The sequence below is a fragment of the Bos grunniens genome, chromosome 6 (assembly GCF_055505025.1).
Source record: "Bos grunniens cultivar Pamir isolate PY7600 chromosome 6, Bosgru_T2T1.0, whole genome shotgun sequence".
Lineage (NCBI taxonomy): Eukaryota > Metazoa > Chordata > Mammalia > Artiodactyla > Bovidae > Bos > Bos grunniens.
The window spans coordinates 82,233,355-82,261,077 of NC_141170.1; the positions used below are offsets into that span (position 1 = coordinate 82,233,355).

Sequence of the window (27,723 nt, forward strand, 5' to 3'; positions counted from 1 at the left end):
TTTCCTCAGTTACTTGTGAATTCCAGGTGAGAAGCTGCCATTGTTCTCTGGCTAAGGGGCAGCAGGGGAAATGGTTGCCCTCTCCAGTACTAGCCCTAAGATATTCAGTTCCCTTTTGAGGCCTGTCTAAGCCTGGCTGGTCATCACCTTTTAAAGGTTCCAGTGAGATGGGGTTGACACAGAGGAGAACTGAGAGTTTGTTTCTGCTCTCCTTCAAGAACCCAGATTACTTTGTTGAAGAGAGAACAGTCTCTTCATTGATTACACAGTTTTCTGAGGGTATAATTATAGGTATCACCATGTCCTGAACATTCATTAATGATCCTTGGTCTAGTTACTGTGTAACTTGTCTTACTAATAGATACTTGACATAGAATAATAATCACTAGAAGATCTAATGAATGTTTTCCTTATGCCAGGAACTATTATAAAAGCTTTACACCTACTTGTGTAACCCTTTCAACCACACTGTGTAGAAGGTTTTTTCTTCCTGTTACAGATGGGAAAACTGAGGTACAAACTATTAGATAACTTATCCCAGAGTGAAACAACTGATAAGTATCAGAGCCAGGATTTGAGCCCAACCTTCAGGTTATAGGGGCTTCCTTGGTGACTCAGACGGTAAAGAATCTGCCTGCGATGCAGGAGACCTGGGTTTGATCCCTGGGTCGGGAAGATCTCCTGGAGAAGGGAATGGCTACCCACTCCAGTATTCTTGCCTAGAGAATTCCATGGACGGAGGCTACAGTCTATGTGGTCTCAAAGAGTCAAACAAGACTAACACACAAACGCACATCAGGCTCTAGACTTTCCACTTAATCAAAAGAAGTAAAGATTTTCCTGATAATATTTATTAGAATGGTTTGATGGGAGATGTTAGTTTACCATTTGTCCTACTCAGATTAAAGAATGATTGACTTGACCAAAGCTCAAGATACTGTTTTAAAAGTGTGGAGTTTGCAGTTAGAGCTGGCATTTCTAAATATCTTTGCACATAGATAATGTTTAAAAACCTGGTAAATTCATTATATGATTCTAACCTGTGTCATCCAGCCAGTCCCCTGAGTTATTTTAATTTTTATTCATCCATTTTTAAAATTTAGGTAACAATTGATAAATAGCTATTATTTTCCAGACTCTGTGATGGATTTTACTTCTGTTATCCCATTTAACCTTTCTGACAATCTTGTGGGAAAATAGGCTTTGTGAGATTAAGGAGCTTGCTCATATAAAGGGGCAGGGTAAGAGAAAGAATAGAGGTGCCAGCATAGAGCTGCAGGAATCTTGGGTATTAAAGCAACATGAAAAAGAAGAGAGAAATAAAAACTTAAATATTGCTTCATAAGAGAAAGCAAGGGGAAAAAAAGAGTGTGAAGAAAGAGGAGGTGGTTCAGAAGTGTAAAATGAGTTTGGTGAAATCAAGATGAGACAGAAGAAACTCAAGTCCTTAGAACTGGGAATTCATGGATTCTTAGGCCTCTTGGAGAGAAGTACTTAAGTAGAGAAACATTTTTATAAGTTGCTGTACATAAATCTCTGAATACTGGGTCTACAAATAATAATTAAATGAGATTTAATACATAGCAGTACAGAGCTCTGGAAGTGATGCATTATTTCCTCTGTATTTTTAGGTTTCATTTAGTGGAGAAATTGGATATAATTTTGGAGGAGTCAGGGCAGAGTTTTTCTACTGTCTCTTTCAAGAAATGACCCGGCCAGAATACGGAATGTTCACATATCCTGAAGAGGCTTCCTACATGTGGTTTCCTGTCAGGGTAAGTCCTCTTTTCTTGGTGTAGGTATTTCTTGAGAGAAAAGGTGTAGGGATATACCATAGAAAATTAGGTTGTCTAGGACTGTTTTATTTTAGGAGAAGAATTATTGCTATAATTATGGAGATAAATTTTAATTCTAAAAGGTGATATTTTTTTCTTTAAACTGGGGTCCTCTTCCCCCAGATTCTCAAGTCCACACAGGAGAACTTCAGCAATATATATTTTTGATCATTTATAGAATGTATAGGTAAAAATGAGCCCTTCCTTTCTTAGGCATTCATTCTTTGTTTTAGTTCTTTTTCTTCGATGAATTTAAAGACAAAGGCTATGAATATTGGAGTGGGTTGCCATCAGGGGATATTCCTGACCCAGGGATCCAACTCACGTCTCCCACATTGCAGGCAGACTCTTTACCATCTGAGCCACCAGGGAATCCCATTAGCACCTCTATGAGTAGGAAATGACAGCCCACTCCAATATTCTTGCCTTCCATGGACAGAGGAGCTTGGCAGACTACAGTCCAGGGGTTTGCTAAGAGTCAGACACGACTGATTGACTGACTGAGCACACACACATGCAATTAAGATCTGGGCTTCCGAGGTGGCTCAGTGGTAAAGAATCCACCTGCCAAGCAGAAGACTCAGGTTCAGTCCCTGGGTTGGGAAGATCCCCTGAAGAAGGAAATGGCAAACCACTCCAATATTCTTGCCTAGGAAATCCCATGGACAGAAGAGCCTGGCAGGGATCAGATAAGAGTTGGACATAACTTTGAGATTAAATCACCACCACCACCACCATCAATTAAGATCCTACTACCTTAGCAAATTTGATGATTATAATGCAGTATTGTTGCACGTACCTAGTGGCTCAGATGATAAAGAATCTGCCTGCAATGTGGGACACCCAAGTTCAATCCCTGGGTAGGGAAGATCCCCTGGAGAGGGAAATGGCAACCCACTCCAGTATTCTTGCCTGGGAAATCCCATGAACAGAGGAGCCTGGCGGGCTATATAGTCCATGGGGTCACAAAGAAATGGACATGACTTAGTGATTAAACAGCACAGTATTGTTATCCATACTCACTATACTTTGCATTTGACCTCTGGGATTTATTTGCTACTCCTTGCAGTTTCTCCCCTTAAACAACATCTCTCCTATCCCCTCACCCCCATCCTGTTAAATCTTTTAGTAACCAAAACTGTGGGAGAGATTTAAATTGACTTGGTGATTGAGTATAAAACCTAAATATTCTTATCTCAAGATTTTTGGTTTTAATTTGTGATTTGATTTTGATTTTAAAAGGGGAAAAAAGGTTCAATTAATGTAAATATTCCATTGTACTGGTAAAAATTTACAATACATTAAGTTTTTTTTTCTCCTTTCAGCCTAAATTTGAAAAGAAGAGTTATTTCTTCTTTGGGCTTCTATGTGGACTTTCTCTATTCAATTGTAATGTTGCTGACATCCCTTTTCCACTGGCTCTATTTAAGAAACTTTTGGACCAAACGCCATCACTAGAAGACTTGAAAGAACTCAGTCCTGTTTTGGGAGAGTAAGTTAACATAGTTCTTTTTTCAGATACATTTATGTATCTTAAATATATTTATACTATAGTATGATTGGACTGCAAGGAGATCCAACCAGTCCATCCTAAAGGAGATCAGTCCTGGGTGTTCATTGGAAGGACTGATGTTGAAGCTGAAACTCCAATACTTTGGCCACCTGATGTAAAGAGCTTACTCATTTGAAAAGACCTTGATGCTGGGAAAGATTGAAGGTGGGAGGAGAAGAGGACGAAAGAGGATGAGATGGTTGGATGGCATCACCAACTCAATGGACATGAGTTTGGGTAAACTCTGGGAGTTGGTGATGGACAGGGAGGTCTGGGGTGCTGCGGTTCATGGAGTCTCAAAGAGTCAGACACAACTGAGCGACTGAACTGAACTGAACTGATGATTGCCATTGTAGATATAATTAGCACCTCTATCTCATCTCATAATTATATTTAGATAAATATTTAAACATATACACATTTCAGTAGTATTTTTATGTTCAATAGTAGCATTCTGGGTACTTTAAATTGATTTTAACTTAGGCAAGAATTGTTAGGTAATAATTTAACTTTCTAAACAATTAAGAAAAGTTGAATTTTATATAGTTAGTCCTTGCTGTGCTGTGCTCAGATGCTCAGTCGCTCAGTCGTGTCCTACTCTTTGCAGCTCCATGACTGAAGTCTGCCAGGCTCCTCTGTCCATGGGTTTCTCCAGGCAAGAATACTGGAGTGAGGTGCCATTTTCTCCTCCAGGGGCTATTCTTGACCCAGGGATTGAACCCAAGTCTGTTACGTCTCCTGCATTGGCAGGTGGATACTTTACCACTAGCGCTACTTGGGAAGTGCCCATAGTTAGCCCTTACTGTTTATATTAACCTTTAGACATTGTACAGAAACAGTCATGACAGAGCACAAGTACACCTTGGTGCACAACCTGCAAGTGATGTTTATTTTAATAGTTGTTACATGTCATTACCTTTCAAAGGAAAACATTTCTAAGTTAAAAGGTGAGCCACTACCTCACAAAACATATTGGTAACATATAATAGAAAGAGTTAATATCCCTGCTGTGTAGTGTTCCTGTATATCCATTAGAAAAGCTGATAGAGTATATAGAAAATAATCTACAAAGGAAGCAATAGAAATGGCTCATAAATTGAGATGATTGGTTTCAGACTTCACTGGTGGTGTAATGTAATGGTTAAGACTCCACGCTTCCAGTGCAGAGGGGTGCTGGCTTGGTCCCTGGTCCAGGAACTAAGATCCCATGTGCTGTGTGGCATGTCCAAAAAACTGTTTTAAAAAGATAATCAGTCTCCCTAGTGACCATAGAATACATATTAAAATGAGAGGCTAATGTTATTTCACATTGGCAGAGTTTGGAAATACTGGTGCTATATAGTATCAGCAAGGATTTGGGAAAAGGTTCACTCTGATTTTGGGAATTGTTAGTGGAAGTGTAAAGTGGTAACTCCTTTTCAGAGAATACTGTGGCAGTACAGTAGCCCCCCTTTGTTTGCAGGAGATGCATTCCAGGCTCCCAAATGGATGCTTGCAACCATGGATAGTGTACACACATATACATGTAGATACACACACACACACACACACACACCATGTTTTTTCCTCTACATACGTGTTTTTTCATATACATACCTTTTACTTATGATAAAAAATTTGTAAATTTGGCACACTATGATAGTGGCAATAACAAATAATAAAATAGGACAACTGTAACGATATCCCTTCATGGATCACAGCCTTGTGGCAGAGAGGCTTGTATAACTCAGTGAAGCTAAGAGCCATGCCATGCAGGGCCACCCAAGATGGATGGGTCATGGTGGAGAGTTCTCACAAAATGTGGTCCACTGGAGGAGGGAATGGCAAATTATTCTTGCTGTGAGAACCCCCATGAACAGTATTAAAAGGCAAAGATACGACACTGGAATATGAGCCCCCCAGATTGGAAGGTGTCCAGTATGCTACTGGAGAAGAATAGAGGGCAGTTACTAATAGCTGCAGAAAGAATGAAGAGGCTGGCTGAGCCAAAGCGGAAACAACTCTCAGTTGTGGATGTGTCTGGCTGTGAAATTAAAGTCTAATGCTGTAAGGAACAGTATTGCACAGGAACCTGGAATGTTAGGTCCATGAGTCAACGTAAATGGGATGGGGTCAAGCAGGAGATGGCAAGAGTGAACATCAGCATCTTAGGAATCAGTGAACTAAATGGATGGGAATGGGTGAGTTTATTTTAGATGACCATGGTATCTGCTACTGTAGGGGAGAATCTCTTAGAAGAAATGAAGTGGCCCTCATAGTCAACAAGAGTCTGAAATGCGGTACTTGGGTGCAGTCTCAAAAATGACAGAATGATCTCGATTCTTTTCCAAAGCAAACCATTCAATATCACAGTACTCCAAGTCTATGCCCTAACTGCTTATGCCGAGAAAGTTAAAGTTGACCAGTTCTATGAAGACCTGCAAGACCTTCTAGAACTAACACCAAAAAAAGATGTCCTTTTCATCATAGAGGATTAGAATGCAGAGATAGGAAGTCAAGAGAGACCTGGAAAAACAGGCAAATTTGACCTTGGAGTACAAAATGATGCAGGGCAAAGACTAATAGAGTTTTGTTAGAACACCTTGGTCATAGCAAACACTCTTTTCCAATAGCATAAGAGATGACTTTCCACATTGATATCACCAGATAGTAAATACTAAAATCAAGTTGATTATATTCTTTGCAGCTGAAGATTGAGAAGCTCTTATATACAGTGAGCAAAAATAAGACCTAGAGCTGACCGTAGCTCAGATCATCAGCTCATGATTGCAAAAAATTCAGGCTTAAATTGAAGAAAGTAGGGAAAACCACTAGGCCATTCAGGTATGACCTAAATCAAATCCCTTAAGATTATACAGTGGAGGTGATGAATAGATTGAAGGGATTAGATCTGGTAGACAGAGTACCTGAAGAACCATGGAAAGAGGTTTATTGTAACATTGTATAAGAGACAGTGAACAAAACCATTCCAAAGAAATAGAATTGCAAAAAGGCAGAATGGTTGTCTGAGGAAGATTTAGAAATAGCTGAGAAAAGAAGAGAAATGAAAAGCAAGGGAGAAAGGGAAAATATACTCAACTGAATGCAGAGTTCCAGAGAATAGTAAGGAGAGATAAGAAGACCTTTTTTAAAAAAAAAAGTAGAGGAAAACAATAGAATCAGAAAGACTAGAGATCTCTTCAAGAAAATTGGAGATACCAAGGAATATTTCAAACAAGGATGGGCCCAATAAAGGACAGAAATGGTAAGGAGCTCACAGAAGCAGAAGATACTAAGAAGAGGTGACAAGAATACACAGAAGAACTGTACAAAAAAGGTCTTAACGACCTGGATAACAATGATGGTGTGATCACTTACCTAGAGCCAGACATTCTGGAGTGTGAGGTCAAATGGTTCTTAGGAAGCATTACTATGAGCAAAGCTAGAGGAGGTGATAGAATCCCAGCTGAGCTATTTCACATCCTAAAAGATGATGCTGTTATAGTGCTACACTCAATATGTCAGTAAATTTTGTACTCAGCAGTGGCCACAGGACTGGAAAAGATCAGTTTTAATTCCAATCCCAAAGAAGAGCAATACCAAAGAATGTTCAAACTACTACACAGTTTCACATTTCAGATACTAGTAAAGTTATGCTCAAAATTTTTCAAGCTAGGCTTTAGCACTCTTTGAATTGAGAACTTCCAGATGTAGAAGCTGGGTTTAGAAAAAGCAGAGGAACCAGAGATCAGATTGCTAACATTCATTGGATCATAGAGAAAGCAAGGGAATTCCAGAGAAATGTCTATTTCCATTTCATTGACTATGCTAAAGCCTTCAACTTTGTGGATCATAGCCAACTGGGAAACCCTTAAAGAGATGGGAATACCAGACCACCTTACCTGTCTCCTGAGAAATCTGTATGCAGGCTAAGAAGCAACAGTTAGAATCGGACATAGAACAATTAACTGGTTCATAATTAGGAAAGGAATATGACAAGGCTGTATGTATATTGTCAACCTGTTTATTTCACTTATATGCAGAGTACATCATGTGAAATGCCAAGCTGGATGAATTATAGGCTGGAGTCAAAGATTGTTGGGACAAATATCAAAAACCTCAGATATACATATGATACCACTTTAATAGCAGAAAATGAAAAGGAACAAAAGAACCTCTTGATGGGGTGAAAAAGCTGACTTAAAACTCAGCATTCAAAAATGAAAATCATGGTATCTGGTCCCATCACTTCATGGCAAATAAAAGGAGGAAAAGTGGAAGCAGTGACAGATTTCTTTTTCTTGGGCTCCAAAATCACCGTAGATGGTGACTGCAGCCATGAAATTAAAAGACACTTGCTCCTTGGAAGAAAAGCTGTGACATACTTTGACAGCGTATTAAAAAGCAGAGACATCACTTTGCTGACAAAGGTCTGTATAGTCAAAGCTATGTTTTTTTCAGTAGTCATGTATGAATGTGAGAATTGGATCATAAAGAAGGCTAAGCACCAAAGAACTGATGCTTTTGAATTGTGGTGCTAGAGGAGACTCTTGAATGTCCCTTGGACTACAAGGACATCAAACCAGTCAGTCTTAAAGGAAATCAACCCTGTATATTCATTGGAAGGACTGATGCTGAAGCTGAAACTCCAATACTTTGGCCACCTGATGTGAAGAACTGACTCATTGGAAAAGACCCTGATGCTGGGAAAGATTGAAGGCGGGAGAAGAAGGGGACGACAGAGGATGAGATGGTTAGATGGCATCATGAAGTCAATGGACATGAATTTGAGCAAACTCTGGGAGATAGTAAAGGACAAGGAAGCCTGGTGTGCTGCAGTCCATAGGGTCGCAGAGTCACACATGACTTAGCAAGTGAACAACAACTGTAATAAAAGTTACCTGAATGTGGAATGCAGTCTTCCTATCTTTCAAAATATATTATGTACAAATCTAATGCCTTTCCATCCTAACTAGCTTTATCATGCACTGTGGCCAGAATGCTGCAGTTTGAGGGACAACAGCAAAACCAGTATGTTCCTTTGTCCTTCTTCACAATTTCCCAGATAGAAGATTCTTCTTACCATGGATTATAGCAACCTCAGGATATGATTTTTTTCTCTCCTCATTAAATTGAGAACTTTCAACTTTTCACTTAAAAGATATACTTTACAGCTTTTCTTTGGCACATCCCAATTGCCAGCATCACTACTCTTGCTCTTTGAGGCCATTATTAAGTTAAATAAGAGTTCCATGGATGCAGGGCTGTGATACCACAGTGGTCACGAGGCAGCTACTAAATGACTAACAGGTGGGATATGTTGGACAAAGGTATGATTCACATATCCTGGGACAGCATAAGATTGCGTCATGCTACTCAGAACGTCCTACAATTTAAAACTGATGAATTATTTAATTTTGGAATTTCCCATTTAACATTTTCCAATTGCAGTAGACCACAGATAACTGAAACTGTAAAAAGCAAAATCAGGGATAAGGTGAGACAACTTTGACCCAGAAATTGTACCTTTAGACATTTCACATTCAGAAATACACAATCACACAAGGACGTATGCCGGCTAGTGCACATTGTATTAGTTTGTAATACGTAGACTACCTAAATGTTCTTTAGTAAAGTGAAAGTGTTTGTTGCTCAGTTGTGTCCAACTCTGTGACCCCATGGACTGTAGCTCACCAGGCTCCACTGTCCATGGGATTCTCCAGGCAAGAACACTGGAGTCGGTTGCCATTTCCTTCTCCAGTGCATGATAGTGAAAAGTGCAAGTGAAGTCGCTCAGTCGTGTCCGACTCTTAGCGACCCCATAGACTGCAGCCCACAAGGCTCCTCCGTCCATAGGATTCTCCAGGCAAGAGTACTGGAGTGGGGTGCCATCGCCTTCTCCGAACTTCATATAGATGAACTAAGTAAAGACCGTTAAATCCATATTAGCATTTCTCAAACTTTTAGGTCTTAAGATTCTCAAAAATTAATAGAGGACCTTGAAGAGCTTTTGCTCATATTAAGTAAACTTGTCAGTATTTATGATATTAAAAATTAAAAGTAAAGAGTTTTAAATATAGGAATACGTACTTATTAGCTATCATATCACCTCTGGAAAACTGTTCTGTGCTCATGACAGAATGTGAGGAGGCAAGTAACATCTGAGTATTATTATAATATTTGTTTTGACCTTGCAGACCCTACCCCACCCAGCCAGTAAAGGCCTCAGGGATTCCCAGAAGTTGTAGTTACACTTTGAGAATCCCTGATCTCTGTACTCAGTAAAACTACTATTTTAATCCTAGAAGACTTAAAAAAAAAAAGAAAGAAAACCCAGCTGATTTAAAGTTTATATGGATGAGCAAGGGGCCAAGAATAGCCAGAGATCATTTGTAAGGTGAATAAGGATGGGGAACTTGGCCTACCAGATATCAAGAATCATTAGAAAGCTGTATTAATTAGGGCAGTATGAGTTTGGTGCTGGCTTTCCAATGGAACAGGAGAGTGTGGAACCTGACCCATATACATATAGCACTTCGTTAGAGGTAGTTTATTAGATCAGTGGGAATAGAAGTACTCTTCAAGTAATGCATCTGGGGAAAAAAATGAGAGCAGATACCTTAGGCCATGGACCGAAACCAACTCTGTGGATTAAGGACTTAAATATTGAATGTAAAAATGAAGGAAATATGGACAGTTATTTCACACTATTGCAATTTCTCAAGCAAGACATAAAAATACCAACATTATAGGAAAGATTGATACATTTAACTGCAGTAAGATGAAAGAAATTCTTTGTTCATCAAGAGATACCTTGCTGCTGCTGCTACTAAGTCGCTTCAGTCGTGTCCGACCCTGTGCGACCCCATAGATGGCAGCCCACCAGGCTCCCCCGTCCCTGGGATTCTCCAGGCAAGAACACTGGAGTGGGTTGCCATTTCCTTCTCCAGTGCATGAAAGTGAAAAGTGCAAGTGAAGTCGCTCAGTCATGTCCGACTCTTAGCAACCTCATGGACTGCAGCCCACCAGGTTCCTCCATCCATGGGATTTTCCAGGCAAGAGTACTGGAGTGGGGTGCCATTGCCTTCTCCCAGAGATACCTTAGCAAAGAGAAAAGGTATTCTTCAAACTGTAGATATGTGTATAACATGCTGAGGGTGGTAGAAAAGTGAGATAAGAAACATACCCTTTATACGTAGATATAAGATACGGGCCGTGTTTTAGTTCTTGTTTGGGGAAGTGTTCTTCATAAACACACCCATAAATAAGCAAATAAGCCAACCATGGACATACAGTGACAAAGCATCATGAACCAAATCTATGATGAATCCAGTTTTGTCAGCTGAGTTCCCATTAGTCTCTCTCAGCACCCCCAAAACACAATAAAACATGGTCTGTTTTTACCATGATACTGTTTAAAAGATCCAACATTTTAGAGAATTATTTGGCGGTCCAGTAGTTAGGACTTGGTGCTTTTACCACCATGGCCTGTGTTCAATCCCTGGTCGGGGAACTGAAATCCTGCAAGCTGCATGGTGTGGCCAAAAAAAAAAGATCCAGTTTTGGCAAAATTTAGTAATAAAAAATCCAGCAGGGGAAAAAATCAACTGATTGCACCTTCTCCCAGAGGCCTTACCCAATGACAAGCATCCCTTTAGAGAGTTAACAAAGCTCTCCCATGTTGTACCTGTACCAGTTATGCTGTTTCTAGTGGTACTTATCCGACACCACTGTAGCTAGGGTGGAGGGAAGAGAGCTGAGAATTGGGTGGGGAGCCCGCAGAATTACAAATAAACCTCCAAACCTCACACTTTTGGCTGCAGTCTGGCCCTAGTTAGACTATCAATATACAGAAACAAGTGACATGAACTAAACCTGACCTCCCACCTTGAGAACAGGCATGCCCTTGACATTTTTAGATGATGTATCTAGCCATCATGATTACTGACAATAAGACTGTTCTTTAGGAGTTTGCAGACACTTCTGGATGATGATGGTGATGACTTAGAAGAAGTATTTCACATCCATTTTAATGTAAGTAACAGTAAAAATAAAATGAAAGCTCATATTTAATCTCTTTTACTACTTATATACCTTATAAATGTATATGCTTTATAAATTTGTATACTCTATAAAGTTATAGACTTTATAATTGGGTTAACTATTTATATACTTTTAATAAAAAAACCAAACTATAAATTAAGGTAGTACAAAAGGTATTTTTTCTCATTTTTCTTGAGCTGGGTGTATTATCAGTTAGATTTTACTGAGTGACAGATAACACCTAAACTCAGTGGTGTAGAACAGCAAACACGAGTGTGGGGCTTTCTGGACCGGCCTGACTTGACTGTTCTGGGTGGATCACAGTGGCCTTGCTCCCACACCTGTTCGTTAGCAGGCTGGTTGGTTGAGGGGGTGCAGCTGGAACAGCTGTGTCTGTCCTAGCTGACTAGCTGAGGCTTCTTCATGGAGTGAAGAGTTACAGAAAGTAGGAGGAGATGGCAGGCCTCAACACGCAGCTTCCTTTCAAGCGTTTACTCCTGTCAGGTCCCACTGGTCAAAATCTTCACACTTCTGCACTCAGATTCACCAGCTGAAGAAATAGACCCCCCTCTTGATGGGAGCTGTTGCAAAGTTACATGGTGTAAATACCAGGATGGGAGGAATTTTTGACCAGTTTTGCAAATCTACTGTGCTGGGTCTGTACTGTGTGAAGTGAATACCGAGATGTGGCAATTTTCCCAGTAGTTCTTTCAGTATGATCAGTTAAAATAGATAATTCAGGTTTTTTAAAGTTTATTTTTCATTCTCTGTGATAAATGTGGTAAATTTTTTTTTACCACCTTGCTGGTTTTTATAACAAAAATATGTATTTTCACAAATTCTTGAGGAAAAGAGGTATGCTATAAAGTATTTTTGTTGACAGTAGATTGTTGGGGATTCTCTTGGAGATTACTGAGTTCATTTGTGGTTACAGGTGCATTGGGACAAAAATGATGTAGACTTAATTCCTGATGGAAGTCACGTAATTGTTGACCAGACTAACAAGTAAGTATAAAGAAATAATTGTTTTGTCTGAAAAGAGAAAGTGTTACTCGCTTAATCGTGTCCGATTTTTTGCAGTGTTTATTTCACTGGGCTCTTAAAATTCCTTGTCATTATAATTTTCCTCTCTTAACCATTTTCCAGTAAGGCGAGGATCAGTGCATGTTGTGTGCGTGTGTGTGTCTCCAAGTTTGCTGCCGGCAGGGATGGAAATGGCTTTCTTGCAGAGGCCCTCTCTTATCTTTCTGTCTAGGGGATAAATACCTCTTTTTCCCCTTACTCGGCTTTACTTTTTCTTTCCATGTCACACATTATCTGCCTTTATTTTTACTTGAGTGTTTCCCCCAGCTCTTAGGAGTGTGTGATGCCAAGAGCGTGGTCTGTTTTGCTCACTGTTGTTTGTCCAGTACCTAGTTCACAGTGGTGCCCAGTCCATAGCAGGCACTTAGTTTTGTTAACATTATTAGATCTTACTGTGGTATCTTGACTTCCCATTACCTTATGGGATGCCATTTAAAGCCATAGAGTTTGGGATCATAGAATATTCCTGATAGTTGGTCAGAGTGGCAAAGAAATATCTAGTGAGCATTCTGGCCTAAAGCCCAGGGTTTTTCTTAAAATCTTTATTTAAAAAAATTCTGAATTATAACATATAGAAAAGTTCAAAGTTATAAGTATGCAGATCAAGAAATGGAACATTTCTAGCTCTGTGGTATATTTAATCAGTATACCTCAATTTTGTCCATAGAATTATTGATTGCCTGGCCCCTTCCCCTGAAAGAATTGGCAGGTGTGCCCAGAGGCACCAGGGAAGTCTGAATAATAGTACACTGTGGATCTTAAACCCCTTGTGGCACTGTGGATCCTTCTTTGAGAATAAGGGCCCTGCACACCAGCAGTGGTGTGGAGATGGTGCAGGCGACCGTCTTCCCCTTATTTGGAGAAGGTGCTGCAGCAGTCACCAGGCAGATCCCAAGGTCACCATCTCTTCCTCCATTTATATCATTCTTTTCACCCCTCTCTCGGTTTTGTTTGGAGTATTGCTGTAAACTGAAATCATTCTTTGTTTCATTAAAGGAGAGACTATGTTTCTAAGTATGTCAATTACATCTTCAACATCTCTGTAAAGGCAGTTTATGAGGAATTTCAAAGAGGATTTTACAAAGTGTGTGACAAGGAGATTATTGAATTTTTCCATCCCGAACAACTCAAGGATGTGATTATCGGAAATACAGATTACGACTGGGAAACATTTGAAAAGGTACATCATAAAGGCTGAGTGGTTTAAATTAAAATTGTATTTGTTTCTTGAATATTGTGTTTTTTGCATTTTTCTATAGAATGCACATTATGAACATGGATACGACAGTTCACATCCCACCATAGTGATGTTTTGGAAAGCTTTACACAAATTGACTTTGGAGGAAAAGAAAAAATTCCTTGGTGAGTGTTACATCAGGAGGAAGTCTGTACTCTTGTGTCCTTTTTGTGGGATAAGGAAATCTTGTTCTTCACAGGCATCACTTGCCTGTGAAGTCAGAGTCACTCATAGTCCAGTGGAATGTTCTTTATAGGTTGTCCCAATATAAAAAAAAAAATGGTAATATAGATTTTTTCCAGTCATTTTCAATTCTGCCTATTGTAAATTTGGCTTCTTTGAGCTAAATATTGAGACTCCTGTAGTTGTGTCATCACTCAGTTACCCAGGCCTCATGGGATGAGCCAAGCTGTACACTATCACTTGTCTCCATGGTTTTAACTCAACCTTCAGACTTCAATCTGTTTTATGCCTACGCACTGCTTTTCAGATCATGAACTCCTTATTGGCAAATTCAGACTTAAATTGAAGAAAGTAGGGAAAACCACTAGACCATTTAGGTATGACCTAAATCAAATCCGTTATGATTATATAGTGGAATTGACCAAATAGATTCAAGGGATTAGATCTGATAGAGGGCCTGAAGAACTATAGACGGAGGTTCATGACATTGTATAGGAGGCAGTGATCAAGACCATCCCCAAGAAACAGAAATGCAAAAAGGCAAAATGGTTGTCTGAGGAGGCCTTGCAAATAGCTGTGAAGAGACATGAAAGGCAAAGGATAAAAGGAAAGATATACCATTTGAATGCAGAGTTCCAAAGAATACAAGGAGAGGTAAAAAGCATTCCTAAGTGATCAATGCACAGAAATAGAGGAAAACAATAGAATGGGAAAGACTAGAGATCACTTCAAGAAAATTAAAGATACCAAGGGAACATTTCATGCAAAGACAGGCTCAATAAAGGACAGAAATGGTAGGGACCTAACAGAAGCAGAAGATATTAAGAAGAGGTGGCAAGAATACACAGAAGAACTGTACAGAAAAGATCTTCACAACCCAGATAATCACAATGGTGTGATCACTCACCTGGAGTCAGACATCCTGGAATGTGAAGTCAAGTGGGCCTTAGAAAGCGTCACTACGAATAAAGCTAGTGGAGGTGATGATGGAATTCCAGTTGAGCTATTTCAAATCCTGGAAGATGATGCTGTGAAAGTGCTGCACTCAGTATGCCAGCAAATCTGGAAAACTCAGCAGTGGCCACAGGACTGGAAAAGGACTGTTTTCATTCCAATCCCAAAGAAAGGCAATGCCAAAGAATGCTCAGACTACAGCACAATTGCACTCATCTCACATGCTAGTAAAGTAATGCTCAAAATTCTCCAAGCCAGGCTTCAGCAATACGTGAACCGTGAACTTCCAGATGTTCAATCTGGTTTTAGAAAAGGCAGAGGAACCAGAGATCAAATTGCCAACATCCACTGGATCATGGAAAAAGCAAGAGAGTTCCAGAAAAACATCTATTTCTGCTTTATTGACTATGCCAAAGTCAATGGCATAGTCATTTGCCATTTAATCACTGTGTGGATCACAATAAACTGTGGAAAATTCTGAAAGAGATGGGAATACCAGACCACCTGACCTGCCTCTTGAGAAAGCTGTATGCAAGTCAGGAAGCACCTCTTAGAACTGGACATGGCAACAGACTGGTTCCACATAGGAAAAGGAGTACATCAAGGCTGTATCTTGTCACCCTGCTTATTTAACGGACTACATCATGAGAAGCGCTGGGCTGGAAGAAGCACAAGCTGGAATCAAGATTTCTGGGAGAAATATCAATAATCTCAGATATGCAGATGACACCACCCTTATGGCAGAAAGTGAAGAACTAAAGAGCTTCTTCATGAAAGTAAAAGTGGAGAGTGAAAAAGTTGGCTTAAAGCTCAACATTCAGAAAACTAAGATCATGGCATCCTGTCCCATCACTTCATGGGAAATAGATGGGGAAACAGTGGAAACAGTGTCAGACTTTTATTTTTCTGGGCTCCAAAATCACTGCAGATGGTGATTGCAGCCATGAAATTAAAAGACGCTTACTCCTTGGAAGGAAAGTTATGACCAACCTAGACAGCGTATTAAAAAGCAGAGACATTACTTTGCCAACAAAGGTCCATCTAGTCAAGGCTATGGTTTTTCCAGTAGTCCTGTATGGATATGAGAGTTGGACTATAAAGAGAGCTGAGTGCCAAAGAATTGATGCTTTTGAACTGTGGTGTTTGAGAAGATTTTTGAGAGTCCCTTGGACTGCAAGGAGATCCAACCAGTCCATCCTAAAGGAAATCAGTGTTGAATATTCATTGGAAGGACTAATATTGCAGCTGAACCTCCAATACATTGGCCACCTGATGGGAAGAACTGATTCATTTGAAAAGACCCTGATATTGGGAAAGATCGAAGACTGGAGGAGAAGGGGACGACAGAAATGAGATGGTTGGATGGCATCACTGACTCTATGGACATGAGTTTGAGTAAGCTCTGGGAGTTGGTGATGGACAGGGAAGCCTGGTGTACTGGAGTCTATGGGGTCGCAATGAGTCAGACATGACTGAACGACTGAACTGAACTGAGTGCTTTTCCTGAGACTTAATGATTGCCTCTCTCATTTCCTTACTCAATTTCCTTACTTATTTTTGAGAAACATTTATCTTCTTTTTTCTTTGGATAACATGGATGTTGAAAGGTATCCAGACTTTTCCAGAAACCCAACCTACCTTTCCAGTCTTTGAACTGGAAGTCCTCCCGGTTATCCCAGCCTAAATCTCTCCCTGCTCTGCCACAGCATTTACACTCATGAGGGACTAATTCCATGAGCTGTCTTACACCCTTTTTATTTTTCTCTGTTTGTCTTTTCCTGCCCAATAATTTAATATTCCCAACCAGACTGTAAGCTGCCTGAGGGCAGTGACTGTTTTCAGACTTTGTCCTAACAGTGGTCCCCAATGCAGTCCAAAGCACATGGGGCCTCAATTAGTGATTTTGAATAAACACATTTTCTCTATATAAATTTTGGTTTCTGTGAAGCAGATAGCACTGATTTTTCTTTTTTTTTTTAGTGTTTCTTACAGGAACCGACAGAATTCAAGTAAAAGGTTTAAAGAATATGAAAATAACATTTCACTGTCCTGAAAATCTGAATGAAAAAGATCCCATAAGAGCACAGACATGTTTCAGTGTCCTCTACCTCCCTAAATATTCTACAATGGAAAGAGTAGAAGAAGCACTCCAAGCAGCCATCAACAACAAGAGAGGATTTGGCTGACCTACCTCACACTCTTTACCCCTTTTGGGAAATATTTTCAGAAATAAAATTAACTTAAAAATTAACATAAAAATCTTGCTGACTGTTCACTGTGTTTACTTGCTTTTTTAGAATTCCTATTTTTGCTTGTAAAATGTATTGACAATGATATAGATTAGGCTGTTAAAACAAGTGCATTGAGAAACACAATGCATTGAGACAGCAGAGTTTTTTCTCATAAATGTCTGGGTAGTTTGTCCAGGGCTTAAGTGATTCTTCTCCCTCTTAAATTACTCTGGTTACCTAGATGAATTTTTTGTTGCAAATTTCAATGGAAACTTGCACATTTCTATCTTAAATATATTTATCACATTTGAAACGATTGACTCCTTTCTCCTCAAAACTCTTAATGAACTGCTAGGTTTTCTTTTTCGTGGCTGCTTTCCCATTTCTTCTTTTTTTTTTTTTTTAATGAAGCCTGGATGGTTTAAGGACATTAATACATGTTGATTTTGTTTGAAAATATTTATTATATAACAAAACATAGATATTCTGGAAAACAATCAGATGAATGCACTTGAAAAGTTTTTTTTTTTTTTTTTTAAAGTCTCTCACTGTTTCCATTGTTTCCCCATCTATTTGCCACAAAGTGGTGGGACTGCATGCCATGATCTTAGTTTTTTGAATGTTGTTTTTTTTTTTTTTTAATTATTTAATTAGTATACATGTTGCATGCTTCTCTTATACTTCCTGACCTTAAGTGCTCGTCTGGTCATCTTTTCTCACTCTACACATATTCCTTCTTGTTGCTGTGGCATAGTTATTATGTCCATGCTGATGATCCCCAGATCTCTCTCTGTCCAACAGGAACTGACAATACAGCACCACAGCCATTTCTCCTACGTGGCCTGTGTCTGCCTGCATACTTCTCAGCTCCTTCATCTCAACATGTTTAAGAATATGATCATCTTTCCTGTATTCTGCAGCTTAAAATGGTACCACTAACACCTCCTTCAACCATCTTCCCTTCCTCCCTCTTATTCACCCCCACATTTAAGAAATATCAGGTTTTGACAATTCTTGTTTTTCATCTTCCTCTAAGCCCACTGCCAGTGCTTTAGTTCAGGCTCTTATCATCTCCTGTCCCATCACTGCAGTCCTCTCTCAGCTGGTCTCCCTGTATCTAGACCAACACTGTCCAGTAGAACTTTCTGTAAGGCTAGAGACCTAGATGGGCTTCCCAGGTGGCGCTAGTGGTAAAGAACCTGCCTGCCAGTGCAGAAGACTAAGGAGAAACGTGTTTGATCCCTGGGTCAGGAAGATGCCCTAGAGAGGGCATGGCAGCCCACTCCAGTATTCTTGCCTGGAGAATTCTATGGATGGAGGAGCCTGGCAGGCTACAGTCCACAGCGTTGCAAAGAGACACGGCTGAAGCCAGTTAGCACACATGCAGAAACTTCAGTAGATCTGTACTGCTGAAGAAGATGGACTCCCTGCTGTAGATAAGGTTTAGTTGTTGAATTTTGAAGAGAGAAAACTTTCATCGGTAGTAATGGGAAAAAGTGTTGAGCTATGCTGTCGAATAATTTGTAGCTATTTAACTGAGATTTAAAATTCCTTAGTCATTTCAAGCGTTCAGTGTCTACATGTGACTGGTGGCTACTGTATTAGTGCAAATGTGAGCACTTGCCACCTTAGGGGTCTGTAACACACAAAACCCCTGCAAATTTCCATGTTCTTTTTTCTTTTTCTAGGAAGTGTTTATCAGCTGCATACAGCAAGACAATTTAAAAATCAAGCAATAATGTTCATTAACACGGTTATTCTAGTTCGAAAATCCAACCTGATGTGCCTCTTGGTCCCCCACCACGGCCTTGCATATACAATGTACCATGTTCTAGTCACTTGTGACTAGCTCAGTTTCCTCAACAGGCCACAGTCCTATGTTTGTATGGTTTTTCTTCTGCTTGGAACCCTTGTCTCATCCCACCTCTACCCCTGCTGCTTCCTCACCTCCTGTCTTCAGTTCTACTTCCCTCTCTGCATGGGTTATTCCATTTGTCAGGATTCACTACAGCTATCATGGCTGTCCAGTACATGCCATGAGAGTGAATTAAGTTTGTGGGATATGGCTATCTAGCTCAATGTCCCAACTAGTCTTTCAGTGTCCTGAGAGCTTACCTGCCAGTGAGTTGGCTGAGAGTGCCACCTAGTGGCTTGTGCGGAAAACAGCAGCCACTTAGAAATGGAGAATTTCAGTAAGCTGGGCAAAACTTAGAAAAGGGAACAGGACTTTCCCTCCATAACTACACATAGTAGTGAGAATCTACTATGGCTTGTGGCTGTAACAGGTAATTTTGTATTTCCTGCCTCATTTAAAACTCTACCAGGCCTGAAAGTTGGTCTCATTTCCATGTCACAGATGGGCAGGATGTGAAGTTCAGAGAGGCTTCCTTAAAAGCCCACTCTGCAGGAATGGAAGAAAATGAAAAGGTAAAGTAGGTCATGACAAGTCCTTTCTTGCTCCCTCAGGGTGGAAAATCCCCACGTACAAAGTTGGTGGCAAGGAGCTTATTCATAGGTCTTAAAGATGATCCCTGTCAGTGATGCAGTGAGGACAGCAGGGAGGCTCTGAGGAGGCAAGAGGTCCTGCCATTGTGAAGTCAGCTCATTATTGGGGCTGTGGGTAGGAATGAGTAGGGAAGAGTTCCAATTAGTGAAAGAATCAGGCAGTATTTCCATGATGGGTTTACAGTGCAACAATATACTTAGGAAAACACAAAGGTCATCAGGCTTGACTAAGAATTAGAGTCCAAGCATTTTGATATCTCATTCTATTTTTCCTGAAAATAGAAAGGATGAGTTTGCACAAAATAAAGCAGTACTATTACAGTGATTCAGAAGACAGACCAAAACTGCATTCCTGAGTGGTTTCAACTTGTTATTGTCCGTTACTCTGGGTAAATCACTTAACCTGTGTGCTTTCGTTTCCTCATCTGTAAAATTGTTATATTACCCACCTACCCCTTAGATTATGAGATTTTATATGTGTAATATGTTTAGAATTGTACCTAGTGTATAGTTTGTACTATACAAATGACTGCTAAATAAATACTAGTGAAAGGATGGAGTTCATACTATAGTCCCCCAGGGCTTTGCTACTCAGTTCCCTCTAATACGGTAAAATGCTTAGCTTGAAAAAGCTAAAATTGACTTTTTAGAATACAGTGCTTGTTTTCTCAGAATTGTTTCATTTACACTGACCACAGTGAAATTTGGAGCAAATTAAAGAGTAAAACCACTTCCAGAAGGGATGGGTCCCTCATTCAGTTTGTGTTATTTGTATATTGCCAGAACAGTAATTTTTAAAACAAGACTTGTACTAGAGTATATACGTTGAAGTTACGCAATAGAAAACACATCTAAACTCATTTTAATTTTCTTTTGAAGGAGAGGAATCACTATCTCAAGTTTCTGTTAAACTGCTTTAAGAGTCTATTTAGAATCAATTAAAGTATATTCAGTTCTTAGGTTTCTTTGGGGTAACTACTGAAACATGTTGCACCTCTGAAATAGTTACTAATCAGCCTTGTTGGAAGTTCTGGAAAATCAGGAACTATTAATATGTCAAATGCTCATGCTCTTGTATCGCTAAGTAGGTCCATGGCAGGAAAAGGAACTGAAATGTGAGGCATAACATTAAACTCTAGGACATAATCAGCTATTTTCAAGTCTTTCAACCCCATCTCTACCCCCAGAAGCACGTATTTTCCTGGGAAATTTTTCTACTTTGGGTTAGTTAAGTGTCTCTCTAAACATAGCCTATAGTTTGAAATTCAGACTATTTTACATTTCCGCTTTCTTAGAATCATACTCTTGTGACCAAAGGAGGGGGAAAAAACACAAAACTGCAAATTGCTTTATGGCAAGTGTCAGTATCTTTTTATTTATTATTTTATTAAAATTAAGCATTTGATGCCAAAGAAATGATGGTGATTTTAAAAACTCAGAATTTTGGCAAGTCCATGAAATTTCCATTTTACTATAGTTTTATATCACATTAGTTCAAATGCATTTCTCTACAACTACTCCAACATAGCTCCTTCGGAATTATTTTAGTCATCGTTAACATGTGACATTACCAAAGCCTTTAAAATAAACATAAAATTTCAAAATAGTAATTTTTAATTATGAATGGGATAAGCCATCAAGTGATGGTTGGGGCTGTTAATTTCCAAAAAGACAGTTTGTAATGTTCCTTTTGATACTCCAGGTATAAATGAGAACCTTCAAAAAACAAGGGCAGAACCAAAGTACAATAAAGACGCCTCTGCAGCTTAAGCCTCTCATAGACCCTAGACCCCTGACAGAAAGCTAGGCAAAGCATCTCTCCTGCAAATTAAGCGGGTTTCCAGTATTCCCATGTAGACGAGCCTTCAGAGACAGGCACTCAAGCATATCTTTAGAATATACCATCTTGGCTCTGGCTGCGTTAATTATGCCTGAAGAGTTTAATTCCCATCCAAGTCCAAAGGTGGAAGAACACATAAACAGGTATGGTAATCGGCAAGAGCAGACTGTAGAAGCACAGACTGGTGGTGCTAGTGCAGCCCTGAGGGAAGTCGTCTTCCACAGAGGCTGAGTAAAACAGTCCTGCTAAAGATACCAGTGGAATCAGGACAGTCAGCATAGGAAGAGACAGAAACATCTTCTCCACTTAATACCCGCCACTCTGACTTTTTAAAAGGTAGGTGGTATTTAGAATATTTAGTTGTGTGTGTTGTTTTTAAGTATGATCTAATGCTGCTCCACTTCTTCTTGCTTCTTATTTTGATGTGTCATCCTAGCTGCCTGTGGTATCATATTAGGAATCCCATCAATAATTGGATAGGCTATTCCTAACTCTTCATTAATCAATTCATTTGTCGATGCTTCATATCTGAGGGGGAAAAAAAACCAAAATGAATCATGGAAAACAAAATGCTTGGAAGAGCTTGATGTTCAATAAACAGTAACATTTATCCAATTCTAAACATGGAGTTAATCCAAGAAAAGCAGAATTAGACGGCTTTTCATTTTAAAAGCAGTAATAGCCAATTGTACTATTTCTCTTAGAAAATAAATCTCTTAATTGTTCCCATTTTAGTCAGTTTCTCTCTTTTTTTTTTCACTTTATCCTCAAGCTATGCCTTAATTTTTAAAAATACCAGTCAGAAAAGATCTTGCCCTTTTCATCCAAATAGTCCTTCATTACTCTTTTCAACCCCAAACAATCCCCATTAATTTACTACTGGAACAGACACTAGAGGAAATTTCAACTTCTTCCTTTTACATGCTTAATAGAGCAGCCTTATTGACCCATTAAAAAGGAAACCACTGAAAAATCAAAATACACAAGTCTGAGAAAGAGAGGGCAAAAATGAGCAAACTTCAGAATGTTATGTCTGCGAATGTGCTATTTACAAAATTAGCCAAAAAGCAGATCAAGTGGTAATTTCAAGGTTTAAGAAAACTGAATGAGCAATATGTTCATTATGAAAAATATTCAGAAAGAGAAGTGAAAAAGATGAAAATAAAGATTACTAGCAATCCACCACCCAAAGACTGCTATTGATAACATTTCGGTGTTTACTAGTGTTGTGAATGTTCAGTTTTAGTAGCCTGAGACAGTAGGGCTGTTTACCCTCAAGACTCTGGGTTAAAGGTTAAGAAGGCCTTAAAACAAAACAAAAACACAACTAGTTGAGAACTAAAAGCCAAAGGGCAGCACACGTAGTTTACATGCTTAAGATCGTACATGGCATTTTCCCAAGAATCTGGAGGCTACTACATTTTTCATCATCTTGGCTTAAAAATCTGAATGCCTTGGGTTTCCAATAGTTCATAAACTTGGGTCTACGTGAAAAACACTAGCGGTCCTGTTAGGAAAATACACAATTGCTCAGGCCCCGCCTCCAGGCCTCCCTATTCGCCCCGCCCTGGGTGGTGCCTGGAAATCTGCCAGCAACGCAGGAGACAGGGCACACGGGTTCGAGCCCTCGGTGGGGAAGATCCCCTGGAGGAGGAAATGGTAACCCACTCCACTCTTCCTGACTGGAACATTCCGTAGGCAGAGAAGCGTGGTGGGCTACAGTCCAAAGGGTCGCAGAGTCGGACACGACTGAACACAGCAGCAGCAACTGGCGATTCTAATGCGCAGCCAGTGAGTGACTAATCTATATGCGCCTCACCCAAGCCTGCGAGTCGGCGGTTGGCTTCAGAGGCCTCGGTTCCCCTCTGGTCTTCAGTCTCCCTTCCCCCCGCAGAGGGAAGATTTGGGAGCTGGCGGGCCCAGGTCCAGAAAATGGCAGCGAAGACTACCCAGAGTCACCTAAAAGACTCCTCAATGGCTGTAAACGGCCATGCGGTCTATCTGCCCACTCCCCTCGACTGAGGCCACGAAGGAAAACCCGCAGCGGGCGAATCTCACCTGAGCGGCTTCTTGGAGAGCGGACACACCAGGAACTCCAGCAAGGCCTGGTCGAAGGCGCGGGGCGGTTTCTCCGTCCTGTCGCTCTTGTCTGCGGAAGGCCGCGAGCTGGACGCGTGCAGACACCTCAGGGCGACCGCGGACGGCGGCGCGCGTGTCCCTCGCAGCGCTGACGCGAGTCGGGCGCACACTCCACTCAGCATGGTCTGGCAGCTGCGACAGAGCACGTCCTCGGCCACCCGGGCAGCTCTAATCGATACCAGTGAATCCAGCCCCACGGGCCTGGCCCTGCCCCCCGGTGCTCTGGAAACGCTGTCCCCGACAGGTGGAGACCAGCGCTTTGGTTCCGAGGCCGCGACTGCTTTTCCCACGACACCGCTTGGTCGTTGACGGGCTCCGGAGACTCTTGGAGCTGTTCCTGCGCGTTTGCAAATTAGAAAGAAAACCAATGCTTAAGTGGAGGTGACTTGAGTTTTCACCGGAGCCTGTCACAGAGTTGCCAAGAAGCAAGTGGCCGGACCTCAAAGTCACACAGTGACTCTTGGACCTACGCGGTTATCACCAAAATGAGGTTTCAAGCACACTGTCATATTGGGTATGTTAAAAAACACTACTTTGTTTTTATGTAAATCTTTACCAAGGTTTCTATAACCTCGTGTTTTTTTTTTTTTTTAATTCTTTCATTAAAAAAAAAAAAAAGAATCTGAAAAGATTGGCTTAGTCCTTTTAGCCTCTAAGATGTCCATATTCTTACCCGGGGGAACTCACCCTGAACTCAGTGGATTAACAGTAGCACAACTGATCTGCTTCTATAAATGAGCTTGGAAACTTCCAGAAGTCTACGTAACTGCGTCTGTTAGTTAAATGAGTGAACCATTCAATGGATTTTTCACCCCATGTCGGCTTCTTAGTCTCCAAGGAAATGACGCAGATTTGATCTGTTTCTTATAGTGTAGTAGATAAGTTCTTGGGCTCTGGGGTTCATAGTTTACTAGTTGTATAACTCCAGCATATGCCCTAAGTCCTGCTTCCTTATTTGTATAATAAGATTAATAATTGTACATACTTCACTTACCTAATTTAATCCCCATGTGCAAATGCATGCAAAGAGCATTTTGAAAATTAATTTTTGCCTGGGAAAATTAATTCTCAATTAATGTTATCTACAATTATTTTTATTTTTCTCTATTCTTCCTAGTGCAGTGTACTAGGAGATTCTTTGTTACTCATCATTCTTTTCCCTCTTTTTTGGTAAATATTTAACCTTTTCTCATGTCATCGGGCTTTACCAAGTCACACTTGGAGTTCCTCAGAGATAGAGGTGGGAGTGAGGAATATAGAGACACAAATACAAGATTATATTTTCAAATTTCTCTTCCTCTCAGCAATGTAAAAGTGAAGAAACTTTTATTTTGCTTTTTCGCTCTTATTTTTGAAAATTCTTTGCATTATTTGATACTCTTTGTTCACTAATGCTCAGAAGACTTCAACCTAGGCAGTTGTCAGGTGTGTAGCCTTGCTGCTGCTGCTAAGTCGCTTCAGTCATGTCTGACTCTGTGCGAACCCATGGACGGCAGCCCACCAGGCTCCCCCGTCCCTGGGATTCTCCAGGAAAGAACACTGGAGTGGGTTGCCATTTCCTTCTCCAATGCATGAAAGTGAAAAGTGAAAGTGAAGTCGCTCAGTCGTGTCCAACCCTCAGCGACCCCATGGACTGTAGCCCACCAGGCTCCTCCGCCCATGGGATTTTCCAGGCAAGAGTACTGGAGTGGGGTGCCATTGCCTTCTCCTATGTAGCCTTAAGAGGGCCTATTGTAAAGTCCCTGTGTTACCTTCCCATTATTTCCTACTAGGGCAGTAGTAGGAATTAATTTTTCAGGTGTAGTTAGTTGATACCTAGGGAAGGAGTGAACTGTAGATATGAGGGTGAGATATGGGGACACAGAGGTTGACTTCTGCCAGCATTGAATGATCTCAGGCCTGGCTGTGCTGGCCAGAACCTTGACCCCTGTTGGGTAGAGCCAGGCACCCATGCTTACAACCAGCTTCATTAGCTTCAATGCACCTCACATGGCTGATAGATTCTGATCAACTGGGTTTTCTAACAACTCGATGCACATGAGTTTGGGTGATGGACAGGGAGGCCTGGCCAATGGCACCCCACTCCAGTACTCTCGCCTGGAGAATCCCATGGATGGAGGAGCCTGGTAGGCTACAGTCCATGGGGTCACTAAGAGTTGGACATGACTGAGCAACTTCACTTTAATTTTTCACTTTCATGCATTGGGGAAGGAAATGGCAACCCACTCCAGTATTCTTGCCTGGAGAATCCCAGGGACAGAGGAGCCTGTTGGGTTGCCATCTAAGGGGTCTCACAGAGTCGGACACGACTGATGTGACTTAGCAGCAGCAGGGAGGCTTGGCGTGCTGCGATTCATGGGGTCGCAAAGAGTTGGACACAACTGAGCAATTGAGCTGAACTGAACCAGTTATAAGTTAGTTTCAGTTTTCATCCACATAGAAGGTTTAAAGCAGATCAGTTTAACTTACATTAGTATTTGAAAAATGGAGAGTGACAGCAAAATATTGAAAATGTCTTCAAATTTAGAACACCCCAAATCAACATCCAGTATTTAAAGAACATCTGAGTGTGTAAAGCATTAGTCCAAACCATGTAAATATTAAGTTGTAAAATTTCCCTAAACAGCCCTTGATAATTAACTCATTTCTCTAACTCATTTCTGCATGTAGTATACAAAGCTGAAAACAGGTGACCGTATAGAATTGTAAAGTCACTGATGCTTTTTCCTGCTAGTGTGGCTATGATCATTCCTGTCACAGAGATCTGAACTCAGGTACCATATTAGCTATGTGACCTTGGGAAATTCCCTGCCTCAATCTTATCCTCTGTAAAATAGTATAATAATACTACTTACCTTATTAGAGTTGTTGAAGGAATTAAATAGAGCAATATTAATACAAGGAAAGCAGTTAGCACAGGGGCTAGCATGGAGTACACATTTTAAAAATATTTATTCATTTGTTTGTTTTTGGTTGTGTCGTGTCTTCGTTGCTGTGTGAGCTGTTCTCTAGTTGTGGCGAGTGGGGGCTACTCTCTGGTTGGGGTACTCAGACTTCTCATTGCGGTGGCTTCTCTCATGGAGCACGGGCCCTAGGGTGTGCGGGCTTCAGTAGCTGCAGCTCCCGGGCTCTAGAGCCCAGGCTCAGTAGATATGGTGCACAGACTTAGTTGCTCTGCAGCATGGAGGATCTTCCTGGGTCAGGGATCAAACCCATGGGCAGATAGATTCTTTACCATTGAGCTACCAGAGAAGCCCCAGAGTACACATTTAAAGAATGTTATCAGAGCAGCATAATCTCCTATTGTGAGGAAGCTGGAGAAAATTCTGATGAAAAAGGAAAGTATCGGGTACCACTGGGAATCCAAATTTATACTTTACAATATGGATAATATTGAAACACAACTCTTGGGTTATCATATACATTAAAGGAGTTAGAAAACATAGGCAGAGGTGAGGCTAGAGTATATATTTTAGTAAAGTGCCATAAATGCCAAATTTGGGGCATTGATATTTGGGAATCTCTGATTCAGAGAGAGAGAGAAGTTAAAATCACTTTTCCACTAGATGGCATCAACCAATATTTGAACTAACATTTGTTCCCGCTTATACTTTTATTTCTGTGATTACAAATTTGTCTTTATTTTGCCAGTTGTTTCCTAAATTTGAAGACATCTGTTTAGGAATAAAGGGTCGGACATGACTGAGGGACTGAACAGCAACAAACATTTTAGGAACAAAAGTCACAAAAATTTTATTAGTTAGTTGCAATTGTAATGAGTTCATTAAAATCAAGGGTCTGACAGATAAATGTACAAAAAGTATGAAAAAAATCACAATTGAGAAAAACAGTTGATCAATAAACACATAATTATTCATCCTCAGTAGTAATGTAAGTTTCAAACATCAAAGAAGTTTCCATTTCTCACCTATAAAATTATAAATATTTTAGAAATGTAATTAATATTTGCCTTTCAATTATTAGTTTATTGAGTGCCCACTATGTAGCAGATACTGTCAGAGTTCTCCAGAGAAACAGAAATTGATTCTGTTGTGTGTGTGTATGTGTGTGTGTATACAGGGAAGAGTTTATTATGAGGAATTGGCTCACATGATTATGGAAACTGAGAGACCCAGGAAAGC

At 40.3% G+C, this 27,723-nt stretch overlaps 4 protein-coding genes across 11 annotated transcripts in view; 2 read left to right on the forward strand and 2 right to left on the reverse strand.

Moving 5' to 3' along the window:
- HERC5 (HECT and RLD domain containing E3 ubiquitin protein ligase 5) overlaps positions 1 to 17,125 on the forward strand; it is a 45,338-nt gene extending 28,213 nt beyond the window's left edge. For both annotated transcript variants that reach the window (XM_086406468.1, XM_086406469.1), the window contains 7 exons: positions 1,632 to 1,775; positions 3,161 to 3,327; positions 11,334 to 11,400; positions 12,344 to 12,414; positions 13,489 to 13,672; positions 13,752 to 13,854; positions 16,847 to 17,125. In XM_086406468.1, coding sequence (XP_086262594.1) covers positions 1,632 to 1,775; positions 3,161 to 3,327; positions 11,334 to 11,400; positions 12,344 to 12,414; positions 13,489 to 13,672; positions 13,752 to 13,854; positions 16,847 to 17,052 — 942 coding nt within the window. In that variant the 3' untranslated portion in view covers positions 17,053 to 17,125. The remainder of the gene's footprint in view (positions 1 to 1,631; positions 1,776 to 3,160; positions 3,328 to 11,333; positions 11,401 to 12,343; positions 12,415 to 13,488; positions 13,673 to 13,751; positions 13,855 to 16,846) is intronic.
- The window catches only part of PYURF (PIGY upstream open reading frame), a 90,390-nt gene extending 66,585 nt beyond the window's left edge, over positions 1 to 23,805 (reverse strand). For 4 of the 5 annotated variants that reach the window (XR_015165655.1, XR_015165654.1, XR_015165653.1 and 1 more), the window contains exon 1: positions 23,501 to 23,805. Coding sequence is in view for 2 of the 5 variants with exons in the window: in XM_086406478.1 (XP_086262604.1) it covers positions 23,501 to 23,703 (203 nt within the window). In the remaining 3 variants the exon portion in view is untranslated. Of the gene's footprint in view, positions 1 to 20,950; positions 21,971 to 23,500 lie in introns of those variants that run through there. The other variant, XM_086406480.1, reaches the window with a different exon arrangement.
- On the reverse strand, positions 20,951 to 21,739 carry PIGY (phosphatidylinositol glycan anchor biosynthesis class Y). Its single transcript, XM_086406481.1, has one exon. It carries the CDS (start codon positions 21,737 to 21,739, stop codon positions 21,524 to 21,526), a length of 216 nt encoding a protein of 71 aa, XP_086262607.1. The 3' UTR covers positions 20,951 to 21,523.
- A 138-nt stretch (positions 23,806 to 23,943) lies between the features above and the next one.
- The window catches only part of HERC3 (HECT and RLD domain containing E3 ubiquitin protein ligase 3), a 198,476-nt gene continuing 194,696 nt past the window's right edge, over positions 23,944 to 27,723 (forward strand). For all 3 annotated transcript variants that reach the window (XR_015165648.1, XR_015165650.1, XM_086406461.1), the window contains exon 1: positions 23,944 to 24,095. The gene's annotated coding sequence lies outside the window, so the exon portion shown is untranslated. The remainder of the gene's footprint in view (positions 24,096 to 27,723) is intronic.